Source organism: Mercenaria mercenaria, chromosome 17, assembly GCF_021730395.1.
Source record: "Mercenaria mercenaria strain notata chromosome 17, MADL_Memer_1, whole genome shotgun sequence".
Classification (NCBI taxonomy): Eukaryota; Metazoa; Mollusca; class Bivalvia; order Venerida; family Veneridae; genus Mercenaria; species Mercenaria mercenaria.
The window spans coordinates 45028831-45056268 of record NC_069377.1 but is presented as its reverse complement, the minus strand read 5'-3'; the positions used below and the strand labels follow the sequence as shown (position 1 = coordinate 45056268).

Here is a 27438-nt window from a genome sequence, read left to right as displayed (position 1 = left end):
TCGGAAAGTATAATGGACTATACTTTATTCCCTAAACAGACTGTTTAATGGTCATAATATTGTTACAAATATCAGTGCCCATATTAGATTACAAAATCCTTAACAGCACTCTGAAAAATAATCTTAAAACTTACTTTATATCAGGAGAAAAGTATAGGTTAGAGGAATATCCAGTCGCATCAGTTTTCTACAGAATTATCTTATTCTGCTGTGATCTGCTGTTAGTACTCAAACTCCTTCCATAACTACAACTGTCCCTCTTTTGTTATTTCTATTCATATCCACAACGAGATTTAAACCTTCCAGATAAATCTATGAATATCATATCAAATAAAATATGGTGGTATATAACATTTTGCCAAAATTGATTCATGGTTTCTATTAGACAGATTTGTTAGGTTACGCACCACTACCTCAATTTTGGTCATTCACTTGCTATGTTAGCAAGTCAGTTCAAGTCAGTACTTTTATTCGGAGTCACAGTTTACATATTGTAAATACATGTGAACAGATACATACACATAAATGATAAAGTTCATACGGGAGTGGTAATATTCGTGTTTACAGTTCTGAAAGAGAAGTGATCAAAAGAAAAACAAATTTTATATAGAGAAAATAATATTAAGTTTAAGAATAACAATAATATAATGTCCGATTTCAATAGTGAACGGGAGAAAAAGCAAAACCAAAAATAGAAGTTGAAAAACATTGTTTCAAAACTATGTGGCGCATTATTTTTGTAGTGTACTATAGCTTTTTAGTTAGTATTAACTTATTTGTTTGACCGAAGCTTATTACCTTGCGTCAGAAATAACTTCTTAAGTCGGGCTATTCATTACAAGGAACTTCTCAGAAATGCAATTCTAACTGTCGAACGTTGATATCTTATGTTCATTCTCCACATATTTTCACTGTACATGTAATTATATTCAAGTATAAAATACTAAATATAAATGATGCATTATGCCATGTAAATTGTCACGTTGATATTATATATGTATAGAATATGTATTATAGATGATGTACTATGTACAAGTCTTAATAAACTATCTGTTCTGTTCTGTTCTGTTCTGTTCTATTCGGTATTGTAAATCGCCTATACTTTGAGACTCATTTTATAAACAAACTGGTCAGTTTGTTCTCGAATTATGCTTTATCAAATATCACATATTATTTCTTTTATAAAGAAATTAACGAATGGAAAAACTTTTCATAATTGATAGATAATTTCATAAGATACTTCTATAAAGTCACAAAAGAAATATCTCCATTCTTTAGAATACGATATCGTACCTAAGGCTGCTTCTTACGCGTACAACACTTTATCTGACGGATGTTCAAATTTTGAAGTGATACATTCATATACAGATATATAGCGTTTCATCTGCGATAGCGTATACATGAAAGAGTGGTAATGGTCGAATATTGTATCTGTTGGTTATGGGATTTCATTCAGTAAGCACCATCTTTGTCCTTGAATAAAGATGACAGAGTTTATCAAAATGGGAAGTGTACAGGGCTTGGAAGAACAAAAAATGCAAGTCCCTATTCTCTGTTTTCATGACTTGTGTTGTGCAAGCAGAAGTAATAGTGAAGTACAGACGATGAATGTGTGTTGGTGGGCCGTGACACTAGCTTGAATAATACGCAAATTAGTTCAGTAATCTTGGAGTTAGCGTTTATTTAAACGGATGTAAATGCAATATAACAATGCTCTCAGCTTACGATTTGATAAGAAAATCTATACTAGCGTCCAATTAAGCACTAATTAAGTCTCGTGATTCGCATATTTATACAGCAGAACCGGACAAACAATGGTAATTATAGATAATAATCCATATTGTAACAAGTGAAGTCGTTCTCATCAATATTGTCATAGCGGTATACAGTACAAGAGGAAGGATAGAAGGTATTAAGTAACATCTAAAAGCAGGCTTACATCTCGACATACGAGAATTTATCCGAAAGTAATGTTACTGGAGCCATAAAAAATGTGTATAATGAAAAGAAAATCACAAACTTCCTACCATTGTACCTTAGTCTATTTGCAATATATATTCAAACTATCATAAAAATAGTTACTTCCAAATCATGGTGACAAAGATCGCCGCGCGTCAATTACGTTATTGTCGTCAAAAATTAATATGTTTGTCGATAAGCAATATTAAGCCTTAGCACTACATAACGAACTTTAATCCACCAGGATGCCACTATGATTTTCACGACATCAATATTTTGGCTATTTAGTGGCAAGTTATTGAGAAAGATTAAAGTGATAATGTTCGAATCTTTTGTATGTTGATTGTGGAATTTCATTCATTTAGCACAGTCCATGTCCATAAAATAAAGAAAAGTTTCAGACACATGTTATCAATATTTTGATTATGTAGTTGTCATTCAGTCAAAAAAAGATGCTTCTTTTGGTGTAAAAAGCGCTTATTGAATAGACTCTTGATTATGCTTTTCCATTCTCCAGCATTGGCTTGTAAAATTGCCATGGTATTTTAAATGCTATCATTTGCATCTACAGAGGTATTGCAGAATATGTTTCAAACCTGTAAATTGTGTTGCATGCCATTCTGAGTAAATTATCAGTAAAATATAATTATCGACTATCAGTGAGTGCATTTACTAGCGAGTTGTGTTAATTCATGCTAGATCTTATATTTGTAAATTGAAGCAAGAAACTTCCCACAATAACAATAAAACAACGACGCTATTACACTCTTAATTCATTCAATACGAATTGTCAAAATTGTATGTTTTAGGATTAAGACAAGTTCTTCTGTTTTTCATCTAGTTACATTTAATTTAGTTAATTTTAAGGCTGCTAATTAATTATAGTAAGGAATGTCTTAAATAGGTGAATAAGTATAAGCCCACTGGTTCGCATTTCAAAAGAAGACCGTTTTCAAGCAACTTAAAGGCTATAGTAAATATTTTTCTATTACATATGTATTTGTTTAGGGAGTTGAATAGGCAGCCTCACTGAAGAAACTAGGACAACCTAGAAAACTAATCAAAAATTTAAAGCTATTTACATGGTTACCATATATCTTGATCTATGTAACATAAGCTTGAAATCTTGCCAAGTATTGTTTGAATTTGTTTTTCATTGTACAGATCTGAGGAAGTGGCGCGAATGTAAAAAATAATATAGAGTAATAATGAACAGAAACATTTTTCTTTTGGCAAATCAGTAAAATATTTAGAGATACAATTAGGACAAGCTTTGCTTAGATAAGTAGTTATGCTTCGTACGCTGTCTTAAGTACGTTTGTGAAATACTCAAATAATTATGAATGAATTTTTGTATAGAAAATTTCATATTTGACATTAACTCAAACTGCTCTAAACTCACCGAAAACAGCTTTGTCGTCATACCAAAAATAGTAACATGCGTATTCATCATTCGGTCCAAACTCTACAGGAACTAACATTACTTAATATCATTTGATATTATATCCACTATGTCAGGAATTTAATATTCATGTTATTAATGTTGGACTGCCAGCCTATGGTTTATAGGTACAGTTCACCCAAGGGAACGAATGAGACACGTGACAAACGCGTATTAGGAAAAGAACGTTTTATGGCCATAATTGTTCTTTTTATTTAAATATCCAAAATTAACTTAAGAAAAGTAAAGAAAGTGTATTTGTTTTGTACGAATAGTTCTTTATTGAAATAATAGATACCCGACCGAACCGTTTACCGCTACCTAAACCGGAATATCAGTTCAATTTGCAATCATATTTTAACTACAATTCAAAATGCATAGATGTCTGGCGGTATCGTAGATTTGCACTTTGATAAAGCAGTCTTGATATGCTACAGCCTGACACAAATGCACTAAAGAATTTCGTAATATTTGATAATAAAAAATAAATTTTGCATAAAACATAAAACATTTTATTGCCATGTTTTAAAGATATACATCTTTAATTACTTTGGTTTGGCATTTTCAATATGCCAAAGGATTCAAGGGTTTTCATATTTCAATTAATAAAATTTATTGCATATTTTGATAATAACAATTAAAATGCATTTATGATGTTTATATGATTTATAAATTATGGAGGAGCCATATAGCGACGGGACAATATTTCATTTGAAAATGCAACAAATAAACCGTAAGTGAACTCACAAAAATATTGGCGTGTACACAAAATGACGTCAATAAAATCTTTGTGTAAAGTATTGTACTTACTTTTCAGAGCCTATAAAATTTAAGAGATCGATTTTCACCTTCCCAATATTACTACTAGTTTTATCAACACGTTTCTTTGGCAGGTCTTTTGTTGCATTTTATTTACGTAAGTCTAATTAAATTATAAACATAAGACGTTACGGATTGCTTTGGAGATGTAGTTTACAAACTAAATTAGACTACCGGACAAAGTACTTTATTAAAACTTTTATTCGAAGAGGCTAAGACTTATTTTTCTGAGGAAAACTGCATATTTCGCTTAACGTTCTACAGCTGGTCACTCCGCTTTTGTCTTTTGTTGTGCGATGAAAAGTTGGGGCTCTATTTCTATAAACTCCGGAATACCCCCAAAGGGACGAATGGTTTTGATAAATGTCCCTTTCACCTGATGGTTTTCTCAGGCTTAAACTTGTGGCTTCCTGTTCAAAAGCGATGTCTTGGCGTGTTACTTCTTCATGTATAATATTGTCTGTTTATTACATCTGTGTCATTTTTATCAAATAACATTGGGCCATTCCATGAGAAAACCTGTATTAGTGACATGATATAACTTTTGTATAATTAGTAGTGTAAAATACTGAAAAATCGCTGTTTTTCTTATGTTGCATCAGAAACTTAAAAGTAATATATTGTAATTGTGTCATCTAAGACAAATCAAAATCTACCATATTTTTCATATAAATGTTGTTTCTGTTGTCATGGCAACGGAAATTCCAAAGCACCCATGCGTCATGAATATATAGAGGTGTATAGATAAAAGGCTCGTGATGAAACTAAAAATATACGGTTAAGCTATTTTTCAGTAAAATCGCTTTAAACTGTTCTTAAATATTCAAATGTATGATGTTAAGTAAGTGTTACGCATAATTTGTTCCATTAATGACTTGAGGGCATGCACAACGACGGCATACTGCTTTCATGACGTTCTTAACGTCACGTCTCAAAATACCCTCGGTGACTAACTTAAAAACATTGTAGCTCTTAAAATAGTGAAAATAATCACTTCAAATTTTCGGATTTGAAAGATAAATGAATGTTCTTTATGATAAAGAACATGTTATTATCTCAATTTTGAATTTTTATCACTAATACCGGTTTTCTCATGGAACGCCCCAATACAATCTGTGCGCACAGGTATACACATGTACGCATATCCACTTTGATAGCTATAAGGATGGCTGCGTTCTTTGAATTCGTTTTCGTTTCAATTAGACTTTTGACTTGTGATTTAAAAAGAGGATAGAATATTGTCTATTGGTATTGTTAAATAATTGTCTTAAGAAATCGTAGAAAAATATAATTATTAAGATGTTTGCAAGGTCAACAGTGATTTACAACAATATCTTGAAACTATATTTCTAAAGTATTAGAGTGTGACAAAACTCATGTTCCTCGGAACAATCACAGAAGCGGCAACAAAATTTGTTTCGTAACATCGCTTGCTGGTCAACCTTAATTCAATTCTCCCTGACTTAATTTACGTATTATTGAGTTAGAAACAAGACGACAGAAATTGCTTTTATTGATTATTTCTCAATGATGACCGAATATTAGATAAACACATCTTATTTTGACACAAAAACTAAAGGCATATGATGTATCACAGACTTTGATTCTGTCCTTGAGATTCGAATAGCAGAGATGGCTTATAACATATAAGTTTTGAGCACGGTTGATGTAAGGAAAAGGGAACTGAAATCCATAAGATAAGTTTAAAATAAGACTAAGATTAATAATGTTTGTTTTGGCCCTAGTGAAAGAAAACAGATATGCATTACTTACATCTTATTTACAACTTAAAGTCGCCAACAAAATCTCAAGCAACAATATGCCATTAGGTTTCAATTAACTTGCAACTGATAGGATCCGTCACATTGATTTATAGTATTAATTCATAGATTGTTTCTCAATAAACGACGAACTGTAAGACAAACTTCAAACAGTATATACACACATATCAATGCTTTGCATTGTATTGTATGTTTATTTATTTTTAAAGACCCTTTGTCTATTATTTGAAAATGACTTTTGAATTTATTAACAAAATACAAGAACAGACACACATGTTCTCAGTGTGAAAAAATAAAACACAAACAAACAAACAAAAACAGTAACGAACAGTGTCAAATTGTCGACGTAACTATCAAATGCATCGGCATCAAATTAAATACGTAGCCTGGAAGCAATCACATCAGGAAAGCTCTTTTGTTTGCTTTTTGAATTCGTGAGGCAGTCTAATCAAAGAACCTATCTGCATTGAAACATCTGTAAATTTGATCTTTAACACCAAACTATTTCAAGATATATCAATATGTTTAAGTTACTTATATTAAATGCTATAAAAAATTGAAGTCTGCTTCAATCTCAAATATTCAAATCCATTGAAACGGGTTATAAAATGTACAATCTTCGGTCCGTGTCAACATGTTCGCACAATTCTGTATTTGAAAAACGGTATGTGAAAGTGTGTATAATTATGTGACCACTGATTTGAATAATGAAAGCAGAGGAAGATTTGGCTCATTGCCAGCTGAACAGTATCTCATTATTATTGCATTATACAGAAACCATTGAGAATAGAATTGCCTGCATATGCATAAAATAATTTCCTTCACATTCATAATCAATACTTAATTTCTCTAAATATTTACTGTTTACTTGCATGGTATTATTCAGTATTTGTCCAGAGAATATTTACTTTGAAGGAATTGAAAATAATGTCTTGTTATCTGGTATTCTTACAGAAGACGTGGGTAGATTTACAATGTTAGTTTTTGGACTGCAAAATGTAAGTTTGCGCATCAATTGAGTAGTATACACAAAACAAATTGCGAGTCGTGAAAAAAAGTGTACGCTTCGAAAAAAATTTAGTGTTTTTAAAGGCAAAGAAAATCTCCTAAATAAGTGACCCCCCCCCCCCCCCCCCCCCCCCCCCCCCCCATACCAGATTTTTTAATCCCCAATATACAAGATCCTATCTGGTCCAGTCTGATAAGGGTATATAAAACCCATGTAGACTTGACATGTAGTCTAATTATTGTCAGAGAATCATAAATTTTATTGCCTACAGATAAATTGGTTATTTCCTGTGTTTTGCATTTCATTGATTGAAATGCTTTTTTTTTTAGAATGTACACAAATGTTTTTTTAATTGATGTTGATTAATGTCCCGGCCAATTAAATCATAACTCTTATAGCAAAGCAATTCTCACTCCTTAACCTTTAAATAATTATTTAAAACTTAATAAAAGAAATTAAAAGTTTGTTTATTCAATGATTATGATCTTTTTATCAAAAGTAACGAAAAGAAAAAGAAAAAAAAAGATAATTGCTGGATTTTATTAGAAATTAAAGAAGCGTTCAGATGCATTTTTAACAGATAAAATGGAATATGGACAGAAGGGTTTTATATATTAAAAATGCATAATTCCCCTTGTGTTGTCTAAATAACGTTTCTTTTATGTATAATAAAATCCAGCAATAAAGAGATATCATTGTTCAAAATACACATACTTTATTATTTCTAAAAGCTATGTGCCTGAATGCATTTTTTTAAATATTTTTTATTAAAAAAAACAGCAATGATGAAATGTAATTGTTAAAAAATTTGATTATCAAAAAAATGATAAAAGCACTGTTGTATCTTATCACTTTGTTTATTTAGCCCTAATTCAATCAAGTTTTCTAAACTGGTTATAAAGGTGAGAACTAATTTGCTATGAAGGTGAGAAATATCACCTGTAATTTATGTACTGCACAGTAGCTATACAGTAGCTTATTATGATAAACAGAAGCAAGTCTATCAAAAGTCCAGGCTTGTGTATTGGCCATTACCGCAGATCTAATCATTCCCATAGGCCACATACCAGGCATACCAGAATCAGTGTCTTTAAAAGGGGATCCAAAATATAGTTACAGTATAATTCTCGTCATGTATTCTAGAAATGATGTGCATAAGATCAATTAAACGTTTTTTTCTGTAAGCTCATTTTGTCAGAATACGCAAACAGCTAGAGAGTTTGCTAGATTATCATTAAGTTTTATATAGTACCCTTATTAAAAGTCACCATTTGTAGTATTTTAAATCTGTAACGAAACTTTTGATGTCATACATAAACGAAAATAAGTGCACGTCTGCTGATTCATTGGTCATGCTATCGATAGACAAAGTGGCGATTGTTTTTGTTCTCTCATAGGAAACTGATAATGGTAACTAAAATAGAAAGCAATTAACAAAACATTTCTACAAGCTAATGCAATATTTTCATATCAAGATATCACTGTTTCCGGAATTAGAAGTTAAATAACTGAATTCTTCAACCTCTTTACAACTTGTTACTGGTCAGGTAAACGACGGTATGCCAAAAATTACATAGCGTTGTTGCTGTCCGTTCGTCCGTCCGTACATTCATCCGTTCGTCCGCATGGACGCACATCCCGAATATTAGCTTGATTTGCTTCAAACTTTCACAGATGAGCAACCTTGATGGGCAGGTGACCGTAAAGAAGGAACTTTAGCTGTGACTATTTTTACCGAAGTGATTGCCCTTTGATAGTTTTGCTATATAGAATACAGAGAAAACTCTCAAACACTAATGAAAAAATATGCTTCAAATTTTTACAGGATGTACATGCCCATACAGAAAGGAACTTTTGCTGTGCCTATTTTTACCGCAATCCTTTGATATTTAGAATATAGAGAACAAAAATCTTGTGTGTAGTCAGGCAAGACTATTATAGGTATAAAAATGACTTTAAGTGATTATAGTCGTAAATTCAGACATGAATCTTGCCAACGTGTTCTGCTTTTGCCCTAAATAAGAACTTGGAAAATAGATAAGATACATCAATATGTAAGGGTTTTCGATTGACTGTTTTTGTTTAAAAGAAATAAAATATCAGAAGAACGTCACACATATTAGTGAAATAAAAGAGAACATGCGGATCGATGAGTATATATTAATCAGTATTTAACATTGTATGTCGTCTGTAAGAGTGGAGATTTTTGAAGAGATGCTTGGAGTTTCCATCTTAGAAAAACGCTATACTGCCAGGGATGTCAGGAAGCAAATGTAGTCTGTTTAGTTTGTTGATGTAACATCTGCATAACATGATGTTGTTATAAATAGTCTCGTTAGTTATTAGGAATGCTACATATAACTTCTCAGATAAATACTAATCAGAACCTAATAGTATAATCTGGTGACAACTTATCTCCGTAAATGTAGTGCTTCTTGTTACTCAACTGTTCATGGTATCCTAACAGTTTGGAGAAGCTGAGTTCTTTTATCGTTTTCATGCTTAATCTGTATGCTATTCAATTTCAGTCCGATTATTTGCATAATAGCATAATATTTCTGTTAAAAGGCCTTTCACTTTGAAACGTATTCAGAAATTGTGTTTCATTCAAATGCTTAAAATCCATCCTGTTTAACACATACTTTCTCAGACTTAGTGTTTCCATTGTTTATGATAGTACTAGCAAAAGAAGTGTTTTGTTATTGTGGATATCATATATAAATACGTCAAAACTAATTGATGAAACGTACACATTTCTGATTTTTCTACTTACTGTGTGTCAGACTTCATTCACGGCCCCTTTAAGACTGAAGATCACATATATTTAACGAGAATCAGAAAGCGTGTTTATGCATACCGGTCGCAAACTCCAATTAACAGACACAGTTTGTGTATTTACATTGAAATGAATCCAAATCTTATTCAACTGATGAAGACTGAAATCAGCAGAAACGCGTTGTGAATGAGAGTTTGCCTTCTTTTATGACTTGTCTGATCATCAGTCGGTTTTCCAAGATTTAGACGGTGTTTAATGAAGGGAGCCTACAGATATATTATTTGATGTTGTATATCATGAAAAACAAACAAACAAGTAACCAAATGGCATAAAACAATATACACGTTATATGGGACCTGTCTCTCCTAGTTTCAAAGTTATAGTGACATAATGGCGGAAGAAATATAATCTGAAAAGTAGATCCCTCGGAAGCACCGAGAACAATGCAAACAGTGAAAATTGCAGACTGGGTTTGATTGAGTCTGTTCATGAGCAGTAATGGAAAATGCAACACTGCTCACGCCCCCTAGCACCGGCTTAAGCAGTATTCAATCTTCAAATCTAAATGAGTTGAAATCAATGATCCCGAAGGACCAGAAAATATAACAACACTGAGATGAAGTCGGAAAGACCTAGACATAACAAGAGGGTCACGATGACCCTGGATCGCTCACCTGAGTAATATGAGCCACATGTTTCAAATGGCAAACTGATATTAAATATTAAGAAACTAGGTCAGTAGGTCATATTCATGGTCACTGAAAGTCAGTTTTAAGATCTTTGTGCAAAACTGTACATGTCATCCAAATTTCAAGGCTGTTTCTTAAAAAACAAGAAAGTAGGTCAGTAGGTCAAGGTCACAGTAAAGTGCCCCCTAATCACTTAGGGTCACCAGGTAATTATAATCAAACAGTCTAGGAAATATGATCTGATAATCTTTGAAGGTTTTTTTCCCTATATAACTCATATTACAAGTGACCCCCAGGGCGGGGCCTCTTTTCACCCCAGGGGCATAATTTGAACAATCTTGTTAGAGACCCACTAGGCAATCTACATACAAAATATCAAAGGCTTAGGCCTTGAAGTTTCAGACAAGAAGAGTTAGATTTTTCCCTATATAAGTCTATGTTAAACTTTGGACCCCCATGGCGGCGCCTCTTTTCACCCCAGGGACATAATTTGAATACTTTTGGCAGATAACCACAAGACAATGCAACATACCAAATATCAAAAGCCTAGGCCTTGCAGTTTCAGACAAGAAGATTTTTAATTTTTTATTCTATACAAGTCTATGTAAAACTTGAGACTTCCCCCCCCCCCCCCCCCCCCCCCACCAGCCGGGGCAAGGCCTCTTTTCATCCCAAGGGCATAATTTGAACAATTAAGGTAGAGGACCACAAGGCAATGCTACATACCAAATATCAAAGGCCTAGGTCATTTGGTTTTAGAAAAGAAGATTTTTAAATTTTTTCCTATATAAGTCTATGTGAAACTTGGGACCCCCGGGACGGGGCCTCTTTTCACTCCAGAAGCACAATTTGAACAATATTCATAGAGGACCATTACATGATGTCACATGCCAAATATCAAGGTTCTATGCCTTGCGGTTTTGGACAAGAAGATTTTTAAAGTATTTCCTTTCGGTTGCCATGGCAACCAGAGTTCTGCATGGAATTCAATTATTTGAATAATTTTGAAAGGGGGTCACCCAAGGATCATTCCTGTGAAGTTTGGTGTAATTTTGCCCAGTGGTTTTTAAGAAGAAGATGTTTTTTAGAAAATGTTGACGGACGCATGACGCACGACATTTAGCGTTCACAAAAGCTCACCATGAACCTTTGGCTCAGGTTAGCTATAAATGAACAAAGAAATATCAATTTTCTAAGGACTACAGAGTCCTTTCTTGGATAAACTTACATGCTAGAGTCACTGTACTTCAACTACTTACTCAACAACTGGTCAGAGCGAATGAAGGGTTATGGACAAAGCTTCATTTGTTTTTAAGAGGTACTTAATAAACTTCTTAACGAAGAAATGTATATTTTCCAAAGTTTAAATACTGCCAACAAAATGTAAGTGATTTTTTAGGTCCTGATCTGCTTACGCATGTAAAAAGAAGACATTACGAGCTCGTAAAAAAAGTTTGACTACGAAATGCAAATTTCAAAACGATAAAAAGAGCTGACAAAATGCACAACAGAGTTGTTAGCAGGCTTACTGACTGTGTAGTATGCCTAGAGTTTTCAAAATTTTGACTTGCGTAGGCATTCTCTGAAGATGGACGACTACCATGTTAAACGTTATCTATTAGGTGCGACAAGAAAGACTTGCCCGGTAGTCACCCTTGAGAGGCCCTTTATAGTGAAATAAACGAGGTCAAAGGTCATTCGGTGCATATTTTCATGTGTGTCACATAAATACCTTGTGTCTTGGTCATTTATCGGTGTAGAATAACAACAATGGTATCAAAATGAAGCCAGGGGTTTGTACATTTATTTACAAACACATAATCAAATATTTTCTCATTTACATACTTATGAATTTTCATGAAAACTTAATATATGGGCAGATAATTCGTTAAAAATGATATTTTCAAATATTACAAAGATCAAAGCTTCACTATTTGTGTTTATAAATGGACAAAAATAAGCAATGTTACATTTGAAACATTACTTTATATAAATATATATCTGTTTGTAGTATTATTTATTGTTTGCAATAGTAAATACTGTCAAAAGTGGGTGGGGTATAATAATCAATAAAAAAGACAAATATTAAAAAAACTAACAATATTTACATATCTCACATATAAACTATATTTTGAGATAGTAAGATGTTTTGTTTTTGGAATAATGTTCTTCACAAATATTAGTTAAGTGGTTTTCAGCTCATTTGCATACTCATGAATATTAATTAAAATGTATCAGATATGCATTTAAAACGTTCATTTAGTACACACATATCTGTTTTTAACCATTGATAAGAATCTTATCAATTTTACAAATGTTCAAGCAAAGCTTGTAAATATTCCATGCATTAAGAATATAATTGGTATTTAACACTTATTCAAATACTGCAAAACGTAGTTCACACAGTTCAATCTTGCTCATAGTCTTTTCTCTATACACAATACCAGAGGACATTGTTTTAAAAATGTCACAACTTTATTGTTCTCGTTGCCATGTACATTTCTACAGTTGGTTTATAAATAGCCTCGCATCACATTCAAACATGCAGACCTGGTTGGATCGGTAGCATTTGCACATTGAACTGCCACATTTCGTCTTAAAATCCACTTTTGTATATGATATGTTACTTTGGGTATTATAGGAATACAGTCATACATGTCACCCGTGGTATCCTTTGTATGCATGCAAACTTATTTTACGCTATCGATGCAAAGTTGTGAAGCTTAATTAGTATATGTCCAAACTGGCATATACATGTATATGTATAGCTATGATGGTCTGTCTGTTAACCCTGATACCCAAAATGGCCTGCATCTATACCTAAGGTACCGATAGTTGCCTCTTTGTATGCCACGGACACTCATAGAGTATCTGTATGTATATCCATGATACCCAGAGTGACCTGTATACCTTGGATACATTGGTGATCTTTCTGTATACCAAGGATATCCGTATTGGCATACATATATAGCCATGATAGCCTGTATGTATACAATGAATACCACGAGAGGCCTGTTTTTTTACACCTAATAGCTTTCTGTATATATCACCAGGAAGACCTATATACCCGGTATACCCAGTATGGTCTTTATGTATAGCAAGTTTACAAATAGCGGTACCCAGGATCCAATAGTGGCCTGTATTTATAGCCAAAAAGACCTGACAGTATACCAAGGATACCAAGGTAGACCTGCCTCTTTACCTCGGGTACACCGGTGGCATGTATTTATACCCAGGATATTCATAGCGGTGGTATTAAGTAAACGGTCAGAATGGCCTATTTGTATATCCAGGATACTCAAGGTGGTCTACCTAGGATGCACTCAGGTGACACCGCATATACTGGCCTAGTGTATAGCAACGATGGTATGCCTGTATACCCAGTTTTGTTTTACCCAGAAAGGCTTGAATGTAAAACCGGGATATCCATATATATATGGCCACGATGACATGTTTGTATATCCAGGCTACACAGAGAGGTATGGCTTTGTACCTTGGATACATAGGTAACCTGTCTGTATACCAATGCCATCCAAAGTCACCTGAATGTATAGCCATGATGGCATGTATGTATACCCAAGATACCTGGACTGGTGTGTATTTAAATCGATGATACCCTAAATAGTAGCCTTTATATACAAATGTATAGCCAGGATGACATGCCTGTATACCCAGAATATCCAGAGTTGCAAGGAAAATCGGTTGACCCTTCTGTATGTCCAGAATACCCAGAATTGCCTGTCTGTATATTCAGTATACCAGTATTTGCCAGTATGTATACATGTGTAGCCAATATGACCTGTCTGTATGCACAGAATACCCAGATAGGCCTTTCTGTATAACCATGATACGCATAATGACCTGTATGTATAGCAAAGGTACCCTTAGTAGTGGCTATACATATATTAACAAAACACGCAGAGTGAATGATTGTATAACTAAGATACCCATACTGGAATGTTCATGTACGTATACCCAGGATAATTTTCCTGTACAACTAGGATACCCATTTTATCTGTCTCTATATCCAGGCTACCTATTGTTGCCTATATGTATAGCCAGGTTTTCCCTAGATGTCTGTATGTATAGCAGGAAGGGCCAGTCTGTATACACAGGATACCCAGATTGGCATGTCTGTATACCCTCGATATCGATTGTGGCATCAATATTTATCCCGAATTGCGTGTCTGTATACAAATGATACCAAAACTGGCCTGACTATATATCACTGATACACAGTTTGCCTGTCTGTATCCTAAGAATATCCATAGTGGCCTGTATGAAAAGCAAAGTTTGCCTGCCGATATGCCGAAGATATCCATAGTTGCCTTCTGTATACCTCTAGTAACATTGGGTGCCCTGTCGTTATACCATGTATACTATTGATTCCAATTTAGGCTATCCTGTTTGTAAACCCAATATATATTTTAAATAGTATATTGTTTAACTATCCGTCAAAATACTGCAAAACCTTACATAAAACCTTTTGTACATTCTCCAGTATATTAGAAAAACTGAACATACTGACTGCTTGACGGTCATTGTGAAAAATGTCTTGTTGGTTGTCTGAGATAGTGTCAACCTGATTTAAAATAGTAATTAATGTTTTATTTTTCATTCACAATACTATACTAAACTACATAAAACAACTATGTAAACTCTATAGTGTATGCAAAGAAACCTTAACATATTGACTTTGGCAGCCATTTTGAAAAATGAACGCCATATTGGTTATCTGAGGTTGCCTACATGGCGTATGGTTTTATCAGTTGTATTTATCAATCTTAATACTGCAATAAATTACATTAAAACATATGTAAACACTCATATACATGCATACTTTTGAACCTACTTACCTTTGGTGGTCATCTTGGTCGCCATTTTGAAAAAAGGTGCAGCCATATTGGCTGTGTGGCATATGTTCACATTTTGAAATAGCCGGCAGAAATGTACCTAATACAAAAGAAATCCCTTGCTTTTGTGAAAATAAATACTCAATTGCGCTAAAGATAATTGTTGGTCAGAAGTCAACTCACCCAACCCACTTCAGGCAGTATCTACACATAAAACACATATGATGGCGATATAAACAGTTGCTTTTATCAATAGAAAAGTATCCAATATATCATTTGTTACCTTTCAGTTATTCAAATCACGAAAATTATATATAAAACAACAAAAATTGTACAGCTGTACATGCATGCCAATTTCTATCGTAATTTTGTACGGTTTTGCCGCTTTCATTAATATTAATTAATATGCAAATGAGCTAATTTGCATATAGTGATTTTATTTCATAGGTAAATACATTGGCTTCAATTAAATACCATTTTTGCTCACTTATTTCATCAAAAGATATGATGCCATATAAGTGGAATTTGCAAAAACTGCACTTAATGACCTTTGACCTAATTTCTTGACCTTAATTTGACCTTAGGACTGTGACTACCGGCATCAATGAACTACTTATATCATATACTTTACATATAACACATAAAAATTGCATCTTCACGAAATGCCTACGTAGGTGTTATCCAGCCACATATATGAAAATAATTGGTAAACTGTAGTACAGAACGGAAAAGGTGAATGGAAAATTTATACAATGTGCCGCCATAAAATACAATGAATAGATACGGAAATCTAGAGCATATGCTATATTTTATGTTGTTTATACATTAAGTATCAAGCACTTATACAAGTGTCTCACTGCCAAATCATTTGCTACAGGTAAATAAACAGATTTTCAACCTGTTTTTTCAGAAAATGAAAATTTGATACATTGTAAAATTTGGTACATTCTAAAATTTGGTAAAATTTGGTACATTGTAAAATTTGGTACATTGTAATATTAAAGATATCCAATAGCCATTATTCGCTAAAATATTTTATCTTTAGACATTTACTTCAAATGTAGAAATATTTATCCTGTCTAAAAGCAATTAACGTGACATTTCTACAAGCTCATGGAAGATGTACTTTTTATGACACAGTTTGTTTTGGGTTTAACGTTGTTTTTTTCAACAGTATTTCAGTTATGTAACGGTGGGCAGTTAACCTAACCAGTCACCCTGCATTCTATACCAGTACTAACTTGTTCTCCGCAAGTAACTGCCAACTTTCCCACATGAATCAGAGGTAGAGGACGAATGTTTTCAGACACAAATTTATCGAATCGTCACAGAGAACCTACTTATATTATCATGCCACTGTTGTTTCGTAAATCCAGGCTTCAGAGTTTACAATCTTGCTTGTACATTCACTGTCGCGGAATTGTATTTAGCTATGAAATGAAACAATATTATTAAACAGGTTCATCGCTGGCTGTTACGTGGAAATTAATATTCTGTATGAACCTTTCAAAAGGTTAACTGATCTTGCTGAAATTACGAGACAAGTTTATTGACGACTATGTTATCTGAACGGCCTACCTTCAAGACCTAGATTTATCAAATGTACAAAATTATGATAAATGTACATCTGCAAAACAATTGTAAGAATACATATGCGCAGTGTTTTTTATTAATAATATAAATGAGCCTAAGTAGGTGATATAATATGGCGTTTTTTTTTTGTCATAAAGTATAATGCATCAAAAAATCTTGAATATATGTAACAGGTAGCAAAACTTGAAATTTTTTATTAACTGCCGTGAAAGATTTTTTAAGATAGCATGTACAGAAGTACTTGCTCTCTTTGCCACATATTGGCGTGGCAAATTAAAATTGGCGGCCATTTTTGTATTACAACCCATCATTTTAGTCTCTTTAAAGCGGAACTAGCGCTCTAAGAATGTTTTCTCGAGGCTTCCGTGCGAGACCGAGTGGTTAAGGTCTCTGGCGTCGAATCTCTTGCCTCTCATAGATGCTGGCTAGAACACTCGCTTTGGGTGTAGAATTCTTTATGTGAGGAGGTCATTTAGCAGGGCTAACAGAAGGCCGTTAGCTCCTCTCAGGTACCCGTCCAATACTAGGTGGGGCATCTGAGGTCTCCCTCAACCACCTAAAAAACCCGCTTAGCTCAGTAGGGCAGAGCGTTGGTCTACGGATCTCGGGGTCGCGAGTTCGATCCTCGGGCGGGGCGTGTGTTCTCCGTGACTACTTGATAAACGACATTGTGTCTGAAATCATTAGTCCTCCACCTCTGATTCATGTGGGGAAGTTGGCAGTTACTTGCGGAGAACAGGTTTGTACTAGTACAGAATCCAGGAATACTGGTTAGGTTAACTGCCCGCCGTTACATGACTGAAATACTGTTGAAAAACGGCGTTAAACCCAAAACAAAACAAACAAAAAAAACCTAAAAACCCAAATGTTTTCTACATATTCGACAAAGGTCGATAGAAAAGTAAAGTCTGAATGCAGCCTAGAACTATGCGAATCTACTAATAATTTGTTTTAATAAGCCTTTACTAAGTAATGAAACCACTTCCTAAGTTTGGTAGTATTTACCTTAAGAGGGAAGCATGTCTCTTTTACATATTAGTTATAGAACAGGTACGAATAATCTTATACATTGCGTGGATTTCTGTTATAATAATTGAATCCTTCTGTGATTTGTTTTCAAGATCACTAAAATTTGATTTAAAAAGTTTAAAGAAAATTTGAATTTTATCCAGTGTTAAAATTTCAAAGATTTGAAAGCTAGTATTAAAATCCTACAGAAAGACATGAAACAACAGTATGCTCTTCTTTTGCCTTAACAAAACACATCGCTCTATAAAAGGATTTTCGTGACCGCTTTTGTACTGTTTAAGAGTAGAAACATGTCAATCGAACAAAATATAAAGCACACCGTGATTAATCAGCAATAAAAATGCCGGAATGTTTTTACCGTTCATAATCCAGGTCTTACAGGAAGCGAACGTTAATGTCAAGGAACTCATTATTTCTTGATATTACAATCATTTGTCGTTTACAGAGATGGCGATTTATGTAGACATGACGTAAACAATAAGCCTGAATGTCAGGTAGCAAATGCGCAGTCGATTGTTATCGTTGACGTCATATAAACATAATTATTATGACAAAGTTTCTTACTCTTTCGGATGTTATATTCATTAACTTGCCTTTCTAATTGTACGGTGTTCCGTTTAGACAATCGTGACTTTTTATTGAAACTTAAACCACGATGCACGATGGTACGATGGCGAAAAAGCGATGGTGCGATGGCACGATGATGAAACAACGATAGTACGATGGTGATAACGCGATGGCACGATGATGAAATCGCGATGGTATGATGGTGAAATGTCGATGTAATGTTTACATTGAAATAAAGCCAAGTTATTTTCCCGAATATCACGAACGAGATGAAAGCTATAAAACACCATGCTATATTCTAAGCATTCTTAGAAAACAAGGCTTAAGAGTAAGTGTAAACTGCATGAACCATTTTGAACAGACTTGTTACATAACGTTTCGATTCACCAAGAGTATCTTATATTGCTATGCTGCGTACTTTAGTTACACAAATTATTTTTCACATTTACATTATTATCCTTAAGCTGTGCAGCTCTTTTGATCTTCCTTTTTTAGTTCACCAGAGCAAGAAGTGCTCAAGGTGAGCCATTATCACCTGTCATTGTCCGGCGTCCGTCGTGCGTCGTCCGTCAATATTTGCCTTGTTAACACTCTAGAGGCCACAGTTAGGAATCAATCTTTACGAAACTTGGTTAGAATGTTTGTCTTGATGATCTCTAGCTCATATTCGAAACTTGGTCATTTGAGGTCAAAAACTAGGTCAGTAGGCTAGATCAAAGGAAAACCTTGTTAACACTCTGAGGCCACAGTTTAAGTTTGAAACTCACGAGGACTGGTCAGAATGTTTGTCTTGATGACTTCTAGGTCAAATTCGAATCTGGGTCATGTGGGGTCAAAAACTAGGTCACCCGGTCAAATCAAAGGAAAAGCTTGTTAACACTCTAGAGACCACATTTATGACCCTATCTTCATGAAACTTGGTCAGAATATTTATCTTGATGACCTTTAGGCCACATTCGAATTTGGGTTAGAAGAAAGAACTAAAGTACCTTGAATGATGTCAAAAATGTATTTTATCCTGTGTTAACTTCTGGTCTTTGACGTAGTTTTGTCTATGGTGCATTTAAAGTTTCATAATAATCAAGTTAAAAATAAAGTAATTACAATCATTGTGACAATCATTGTGACAGTGAATCAGTGAAATACCGCAACAATTTTTGACGATGAATTAAATGTTTGTTTGTTTGTTTATGTTCATATATCCATAAGGTCATAGACCCATGTGGCAATTTTAGTACAAATAATATGACGGACATATACATATAATATAATATAATTTCATACTTGCACTGAATTATACAATTCTAATAAATATAATTACATTAAACGTAAGTTGTAACAATATGACATAAAGCAAAATTTGCAGTAAATGTTAATTGTCTTATATTTACTAAGTAAAGGAAAAGTCCTTCTTCAGGAAAAGGGCGATCAAACATTAGTTTATTGTACACATCGCATACGGAATCAAAATTAATTATATCATTACACAATGCCTATGAATATATACTTTAACGCAAGCTTTCGTAGCCACAAACAGATATTAAATAAACAATGACATAAATAGATTTGTTTCGAAGTAAGTCCAGTATGAAATTAGACACTGCCTATCCGTGATATAGGGTAATTTTTGCCCTTCCCGTCTAAAAGCTCATTTCAGTACTTTACGCGTATTAGGGCTTTTCATGCATCCCCTATTACGTGTTGAAAACTTAATATAAGTAAACGCATTTTTTTTTCATTTTCTTAGTGATTTTTTGAAAAATGAATTTAAGTTTCAGAGGATTTTAAGATGAGGAAAGAAGAAAGAAATAATGACATTAAAGTGTCTGTACTTTAAACACTAACCACGAGCCTACAGCAGGACCTTTATCTTTAGATATTGTCCTCTGTAGCTATTTGAAAATTATAATTGCAGTATGTTTGAGAAAAACCATTTCCCGAATAACGTATGTTTTTAATTTCCATGGCTAGACAAAGATAAAGCAACAATATCTACTAATAATCTTCCATTCGTTAAGCATACCAGAGCAGACAGTCCTCTCTATTATTTGGAAAGTGATGTAGCACAGTAGAGACACTATAGTGGTGTCGTTACACCATTACAACAGGAGATGCACGTTGTAAACTTGCTGATATTAAGTGAAAACATCAGAAGTTATGGATTTTCTCTCCTGCAAGACAGAATGACCCTACATGTAATAACAAGTAATTTGAAAGATACGTATCTTTTCATAGATCTAATTTGGGCAAGAAATTTCCATGAAAGCTGTATTGAATGATTCTAAAATGTAGAGGCATTATTATTGCTATCATATTTTGCTCTATACGGAATGAAAAACTGTGAATTAGATTTATCAAATATATTTCTGTAAACTATTTGTTATAAATTTCTACATGTAATTCAGAGCATATACATGCTGAATTTGCATAAAGTTTCATTAAGCATATATGTACCTTGCTGCAAAATCAATGTATTTAATCAATTTATCATATATAAAATTGGTACGATAAAGCTTGTCTGTCTCTTGTATCATATCTACCTTCTGATTAATAAAAAATCAGGACTTAACTCTTCCGTTTCGTATTGCTTGTAACTGTATCTCTGGTTATACTTTCATTTAACTATCAACAAACACAATGGCAAATTGTCTTGACTTGCAAATTGTCTCAGTCTCAGAGGAAACTGATATTAACAAACGTTTCTGTACGCTGATGGAAGGTGCTCTTTATATTTTACATTAACAGTATTCACACGGCGGACTTTTAAGGTAATAACCGCTTAAGCTGTTCTTCAAAAAGCTCGTATGACACTTTATGGCCGCTTTAGGAGACAAACAAAATTAGATAAAATCACCAAAAGTATTTTTACTTTTCCTAATTTTAACGTCATTCAAAGGCAAACGCTGCAGATTGTTGAGGAACGAGGCTTTGAGTTTTTCTTAAACTGAGTTACATTGAGATGGGCAAAAAGTTGTTTCGGAGAAACGGATAAGTAGAATTGCAAGCATGCTTTCCATACGTGTCATTGATAGTTACTAGTCGGTTTAGTACGAATTTCTGTAGCAGTGAACAATGACAGACAGTTACTGTTACATTACCTAGTTATACTACGTACACACTGAAATTAGGTTCTTTGTCATAGATCATGTGTACTTACTTTTCAAAGATATCAGTACATTTCATCTGTCTGATTTGTTATCGACTCCAGCATTTTCGTAGATGGTGAAAAAAATCAAAGAAACACCATAGAAATACATGAATAAATGATTTTGCATCCACAGTTTCCAAAAAACATTGAATGCCAATACATACATAATTTCAGTAAACTAGAGCAAATAAAAAATTTGTAATGTAATGAAAATAATCGTTTTGGCGTGAGGGAACCCACTGTCTTCAAATCTTTGTTTCATCAATTTAAAAAAAAAGAAATATTCAAATATTTGCAAACGATTTGTATGAAAATATATATGCGTTTATTGTTAATCAAGAGTTATCACTGTCATAAATGGTCATGTCTCTAGAAAAGCATTACACTTCTAGATATTTGAAACAAACAACAACTTCTGTTAGCTAAACAAATCACAAGGCAGTTTAAAATTTAAAAGGGCTACCAAGATGCTTTTTAAAGAAACAGAATCATGATTATTTGCTTCATGACTTTATGTGAAGTCGCAAAACATATATGACGTATCTTCAATCAATAATATGAAGATTAAAGTTTGTCCATATTACAAGTCAGTAACATTAAAAAATAGCGGAACGTGACATTTTATAGTAATGCTTAAGTGTAAGCCTATCCTGGCAGACGTTGGTTATGTTAGCACGTTGCACATCCACAACGTAAAAGTACGAAAACATATACCTGTTTTAACTGCGAATGTCAGTAAAATCGTTTCTACAATAATATAAAGGAATCTAATTTTTCAACCACAGTTGTACATGTGTATCCCTTTAAAACAGATCAATGTCACTTTCTGGTACTTGTTATCACATTATAAACGAGCAATGCACGCTTTATCATGATTTAAGATGTTTTGAGCTGTAATAATTTACAATTTTCAAAGGCGGATACGTATGTAATCAAAGCCTTGAGATGTCTGGTGGTTGCGGGTTTTGCTAGGTTTATTTTCATTTTCAATGCCAATCTATTAATATACATGTATAAGAAACAAATACTAATATGCCTTGATCTAAGATAAACTCTGCCTGACCTTACATGAACAGCTGGAAGTGATATAACCATGGGCTGGAATATCTAATCATTGACAAATCTTATATAATCTAAATGGCCAGTGTGAATGGATAGAGGATGAATAAGAAATGCTTGATCATTGATAATTCATCCGCATTGTTCATGAATGGGACTACTTTGTGTAGCACATGAACAAATTCCTTTAGTTGTGATTTGGAATCAAATACACTTAACTTTGTTTGCGGGATAAACCGCAACCAAAAACTAACTTCATTTGGTTAGTCATAGACAAAGACGTGAAACAACGATGTATTTTTTCAGCATGCTCATAAATTGATCTTAAAGAGAAACACAGACAAAACACATCACTCCTTTAAGTGTTTTGCGTGACCACTAGTGCTTAACAATCAAGAGCATCATAAAACAGAACACTATCAATCACCAATAACAATTTTTAGAATATGTTCATCTGCCATAAATCTGAACCAGAATTGTGCTATGTTTAATTACGTCAGATTATCAGGAAAAAAATACACAGTTTCTAATTCTCAATTTGGGCTAATACATTTAATTTTCAGCTATATAACGGACATACGTACCATTGTTTTTCTGTAAATGCAGTGATTCTTGGTAACTTCATCTGATTTCAGTTGTGTCTTATTAGTATAATAATAGATATAATATGGGTAGTTATTTAAATTATTAGTTCAGTCTGAATAACCCCAAACAAGTTAATTCTTTAGAATATAGTATAATATTTCCTGCGTTTTGTGTAAAGCGCCCCATGTGGTTCTGGGACGATCTATGTATGAAAAGAATTGGAACCATTGCCTTACCCTCGCATGATCGGAAGAGGCGAGTAATAAGGTCTTAACACTTGGTTTTGCTGTAACTTTGTGATTCCAGCAGGTATACAAATTTTGATTCCATACCTCATGTTTTAATTTCGATGTAAATGAGATGTGAAACCAAAATTTGTAGTCCTGTTTGGCGCCATATAACCTATACTGTGTTGGTGCGCCGTAAAACCCAAATAAATAAATATATTTTGTGTAAAGCTATTTTCAAAGCATAATGTACAATGCAGAATTTAAATTGCTGAAATTGATCTGGTTTTAATTCCTGTGTGTTAACAAGCTTTTTATACACACCGGTAGTAAATTCCAATTAGCCGACACAGTTTGTCTATTTACATTGAAATAGATCCAAATCGCTTTCGAAATGTTACGAATGAGATGATAGTAATACATAAACTTTGCTATCTTCTAAACACAAAAATAAAACATATATATTTAAGAAATAATAAGTTCCCAAACGTGTTTATCGTAGAATAACCCGAGTTTTGAGTTCTTATGCGTAAGAATATATCATGAAGGCCGTAGGCCTGAGAGAGATATTGTTTCGCATAAGAACGGAAAACTCGGGTTATTCTACGATAAATTACACTTGGGAACTTATCATTTCGATTCTAACACGACATACTAGTATCAAAAGTGTTATAAAAATGGTAACTACTTTTTACGACCGTGTTACGCGCCTGGATCAGATGACGCCATTGCACGCGAGTGGTTTATTGCAGAATAACCCGAGATAGATTTTGCTCTGCGTGTATGAAGGTTATGTGCTGGTCGTGTTAGAATAACATCTAATTTACACACATATAAGGGCAGTCTATTGTGAAACAAGACCCTCTCGATATCTCATTCCTGATGGTATCCTCCGACAGCGTCACGAGCGTATGGGAAATAGACGACTGTCTGGTTTTGGATGCTGAACACCGGACAAGGAAGCTACTGGACCATTTTACCAGCGAGCCCATTGCCTCTGAAAATCTCAGCTGGTGATATCGAGTCAGTTGTATAATATCTGGGGTCAAGGTGCCAGAGTCGTCTCCTACATAAAATTGTCGAGTAAATTTAGTTACACACATTGACAATGTTTTACATAACTGAGCCGCGCCAAGAGAAAACCAACATAGTGCATTTGCGACCAGCATGGATCAAGACCAGCCTGCGCATCTGCGCAGTCTGGTCAGGATCCATGCTATTCGCTAACGGTTTCTCTAATTGCAATAGGCTTTGAAAGCGAACAGCATGGACCCTGACTAGACTGCGCGGATGTGCAGGCTGGTCTGGATCTATGCTGGTCGCAAATGCACTATGTTGGTTTTCTCATGGTGCGGCTAAGTTATTGAGTCCGTTGTGTTCCTTATGACATGGACGATTCAACTTTCTTCTGAATACGACTTCGTGTCCATAGGCCAGTATAACTGCTTTAACGTTGCTGGAAGGGCGTGAGGTGTGCTGCATCCTTCAATTTCATTATGAACAGACTTCAGTGAAACGGAGAACATCTCCCTGCATTTGTACCCGAAGTTGTTTAAAATGGATTCGCTTATCCTTGAAACATGACAATAGGCCAGACTTATTCAAACTTATACAAACATAGCAATAATATTCAAGTTCATTTCCAAAAGTCCTGAAATAATTAAACATTTCAGTGTTTAGTAAAAATTGTCGTGAAACAGGTTTTAGACTGCATTTCGTTTTTGTCTGTCCAGCTGTTATTTTTCTAGTTTGAAAAATGATTGAAATAGGAACATGCCATACAGAAATAAGATTCTGACTAATCGACGTTCTATAAGTACATAGAAAAACTTCAGTGACACAACACTATGCAACGACCTCATTTGTAGTAACTTAAGACATTAACAACGTAACTAGAGGTTTGCTTTTTGACAGTTTCTTTGTAATCATCCCTCAACATATAACTATGCCAATTGATGACAACGTCTTGTCTTGTAAAAGTAATAAACTCTTTCATATTTAAGTTCTTTTCCTCAAGAACCAGTTTTATGATATGTTTATTATTTACAACCATTTCACAGACAATTTCATTGCCGTTTTATAAAGGTCTTATTTATAACCTACCTAATTGATATATTACTCTGTAACCAACAATCAGTTGCACCAGACATGCTTCGTTGCATATATTTTGTCTCTAAGCTATCTACAGTTAACGTCAATGTATACTTACATATATCAATATATCATCATGTTTTTTGTTGTTGTTTTTTTGTTGTTATTTTTTGTTAATATGAATAATAATTGTAAACATACTGGTAGTAAAATATAATCAGAACTTTATTTTTCAGCATTGGCTTTATTCAATGCTTCCTGCAATTCTTCATTTGGCCTTAATTGTTAATTTTAAGACACAACAAAATGTTCATTTTTCTTAATATTAGAAGAACAGGCATGTAAATATATCCCATTAAACGTTGTCTCACAATATACTTTTGCAAATGAAAAAGGTAAACTTGTGTACAAGCCCTGCATGTTGACAGATAATCTAGACGATTCTCTACAGCGTCAATAGAAAATATTCAACCATTCCTTAGATAGAAAATGAAGTATAAACCAAGAAGTGTCCATGCAAAACGAAACAAAATGTTAATCACAATATGACTCACTTATGAGTCACACAGGAACGTTTTATGGTATGACAAGCTCACTCACACTGACTAGGATTAATAATGCAGGACAGAAAGTAATCCGCTTCCTGTTATGGCAACCTCACTCACACTGACAAGAAATGCAGTCTTATACAATGATTAAGAAAGGGCGATAACATTTAAAATTGAAACACAACTGGTCAGAATTTAAACCGCCTTATGATTAAACTTTATTATATCTTATGGAACGGATGTCAGTGTAATAAAGTAAAAAAGCATACATACTCATTAAAGCTGACAAAAAGTATCACATTAACAATTACTCTTCATATCTAAATGATTTCTGTTTTTGTTTTCAGATGGCGTCGGAAGTGTGGTAAACTGTTGCTCAGCAAATATATATTGTTGTTTATTGTTGTACTCAACATCATCGATTGCGCATTGGTCCTTGGCGAGTTGATACTGGATCTGCATCACGTAAAAGGTAAATGAATAGAGAGATATGATTATTTTTGAAAGTTTTGGATGGACTAAATTGCCCAGCATCAAATAAAAGTAATAAACATATCACTCGTTATATTTAAAACCGGTGCAGTTTTACAAAATAACGTGAGACAAAACACAGAAAGATATAGGAACACTAAAACATTAAGGGATTCTTGTGATTGCTACAAATGTTAACCAAGGGCGCTTTCTGCTTTTTTCATTTCTTGGGGAAGAAAAGAAACAAAATTGTTCCGGTGATATTTATGCAACACAAATAAAGATGTTCATTGTTTAGAATCCCACGCAACTACCGTTGTAGGCGGACAGTAATTGTATTGATGGGTCACAACTTCGATTTGTGAATTTTTTTGTGTGTTCTCAAAAATGATTTGACAGACGCCATGCGTCAACGATCTCTTTGTCAGTGGGGACTTTGTCAGTTACTTGTACGGGCAGAGAACAATTTAGCAGTAGTGCAGAATCCAGTTTTCATTTAGTTATTTAGATATACGCGATCAATTTTAACCTATGAATAAAGACTAGGTGCAAATAAAGACTATTATTTGTGTTCTTTTATACACGTTATATAAATCATATTCTGCATTTGCAAAAGTGACAATCATATGACGACGATGTATGTACAATGTATTGAATATATCAGTCTATTCTGTAAGGAAATCTTCCTTTTTTTCTGAGACACCATGAGTCAAAACTTCCCCGAAGGTAACCAATCCCTATATGTTTTCGTTCAGATAATATAAGTTTCGTTGGTTTAATTCACGCCATTTCC

General features: G+C 33.8%; 1 protein-coding gene across 1 annotated transcript in view; it reads left to right on the top strand.

Moving 5' to 3' along the window:
- Positions 1-27438, top strand: part of LOC123536823 (uncharacterized) — an 82734-nt gene that overhangs the window by 37147 nt on the left and 18149 nt on the right. Inside the window, exon 4 of the mRNA XM_045320287.2 lies at positions 26522-26646. Within this exon, the coding sequence (XP_045176222.2) occupies positions 26522-26646 (125 nt within the window). The remainder of the gene's footprint in view (positions 1-26521; positions 26647-27438) is intronic.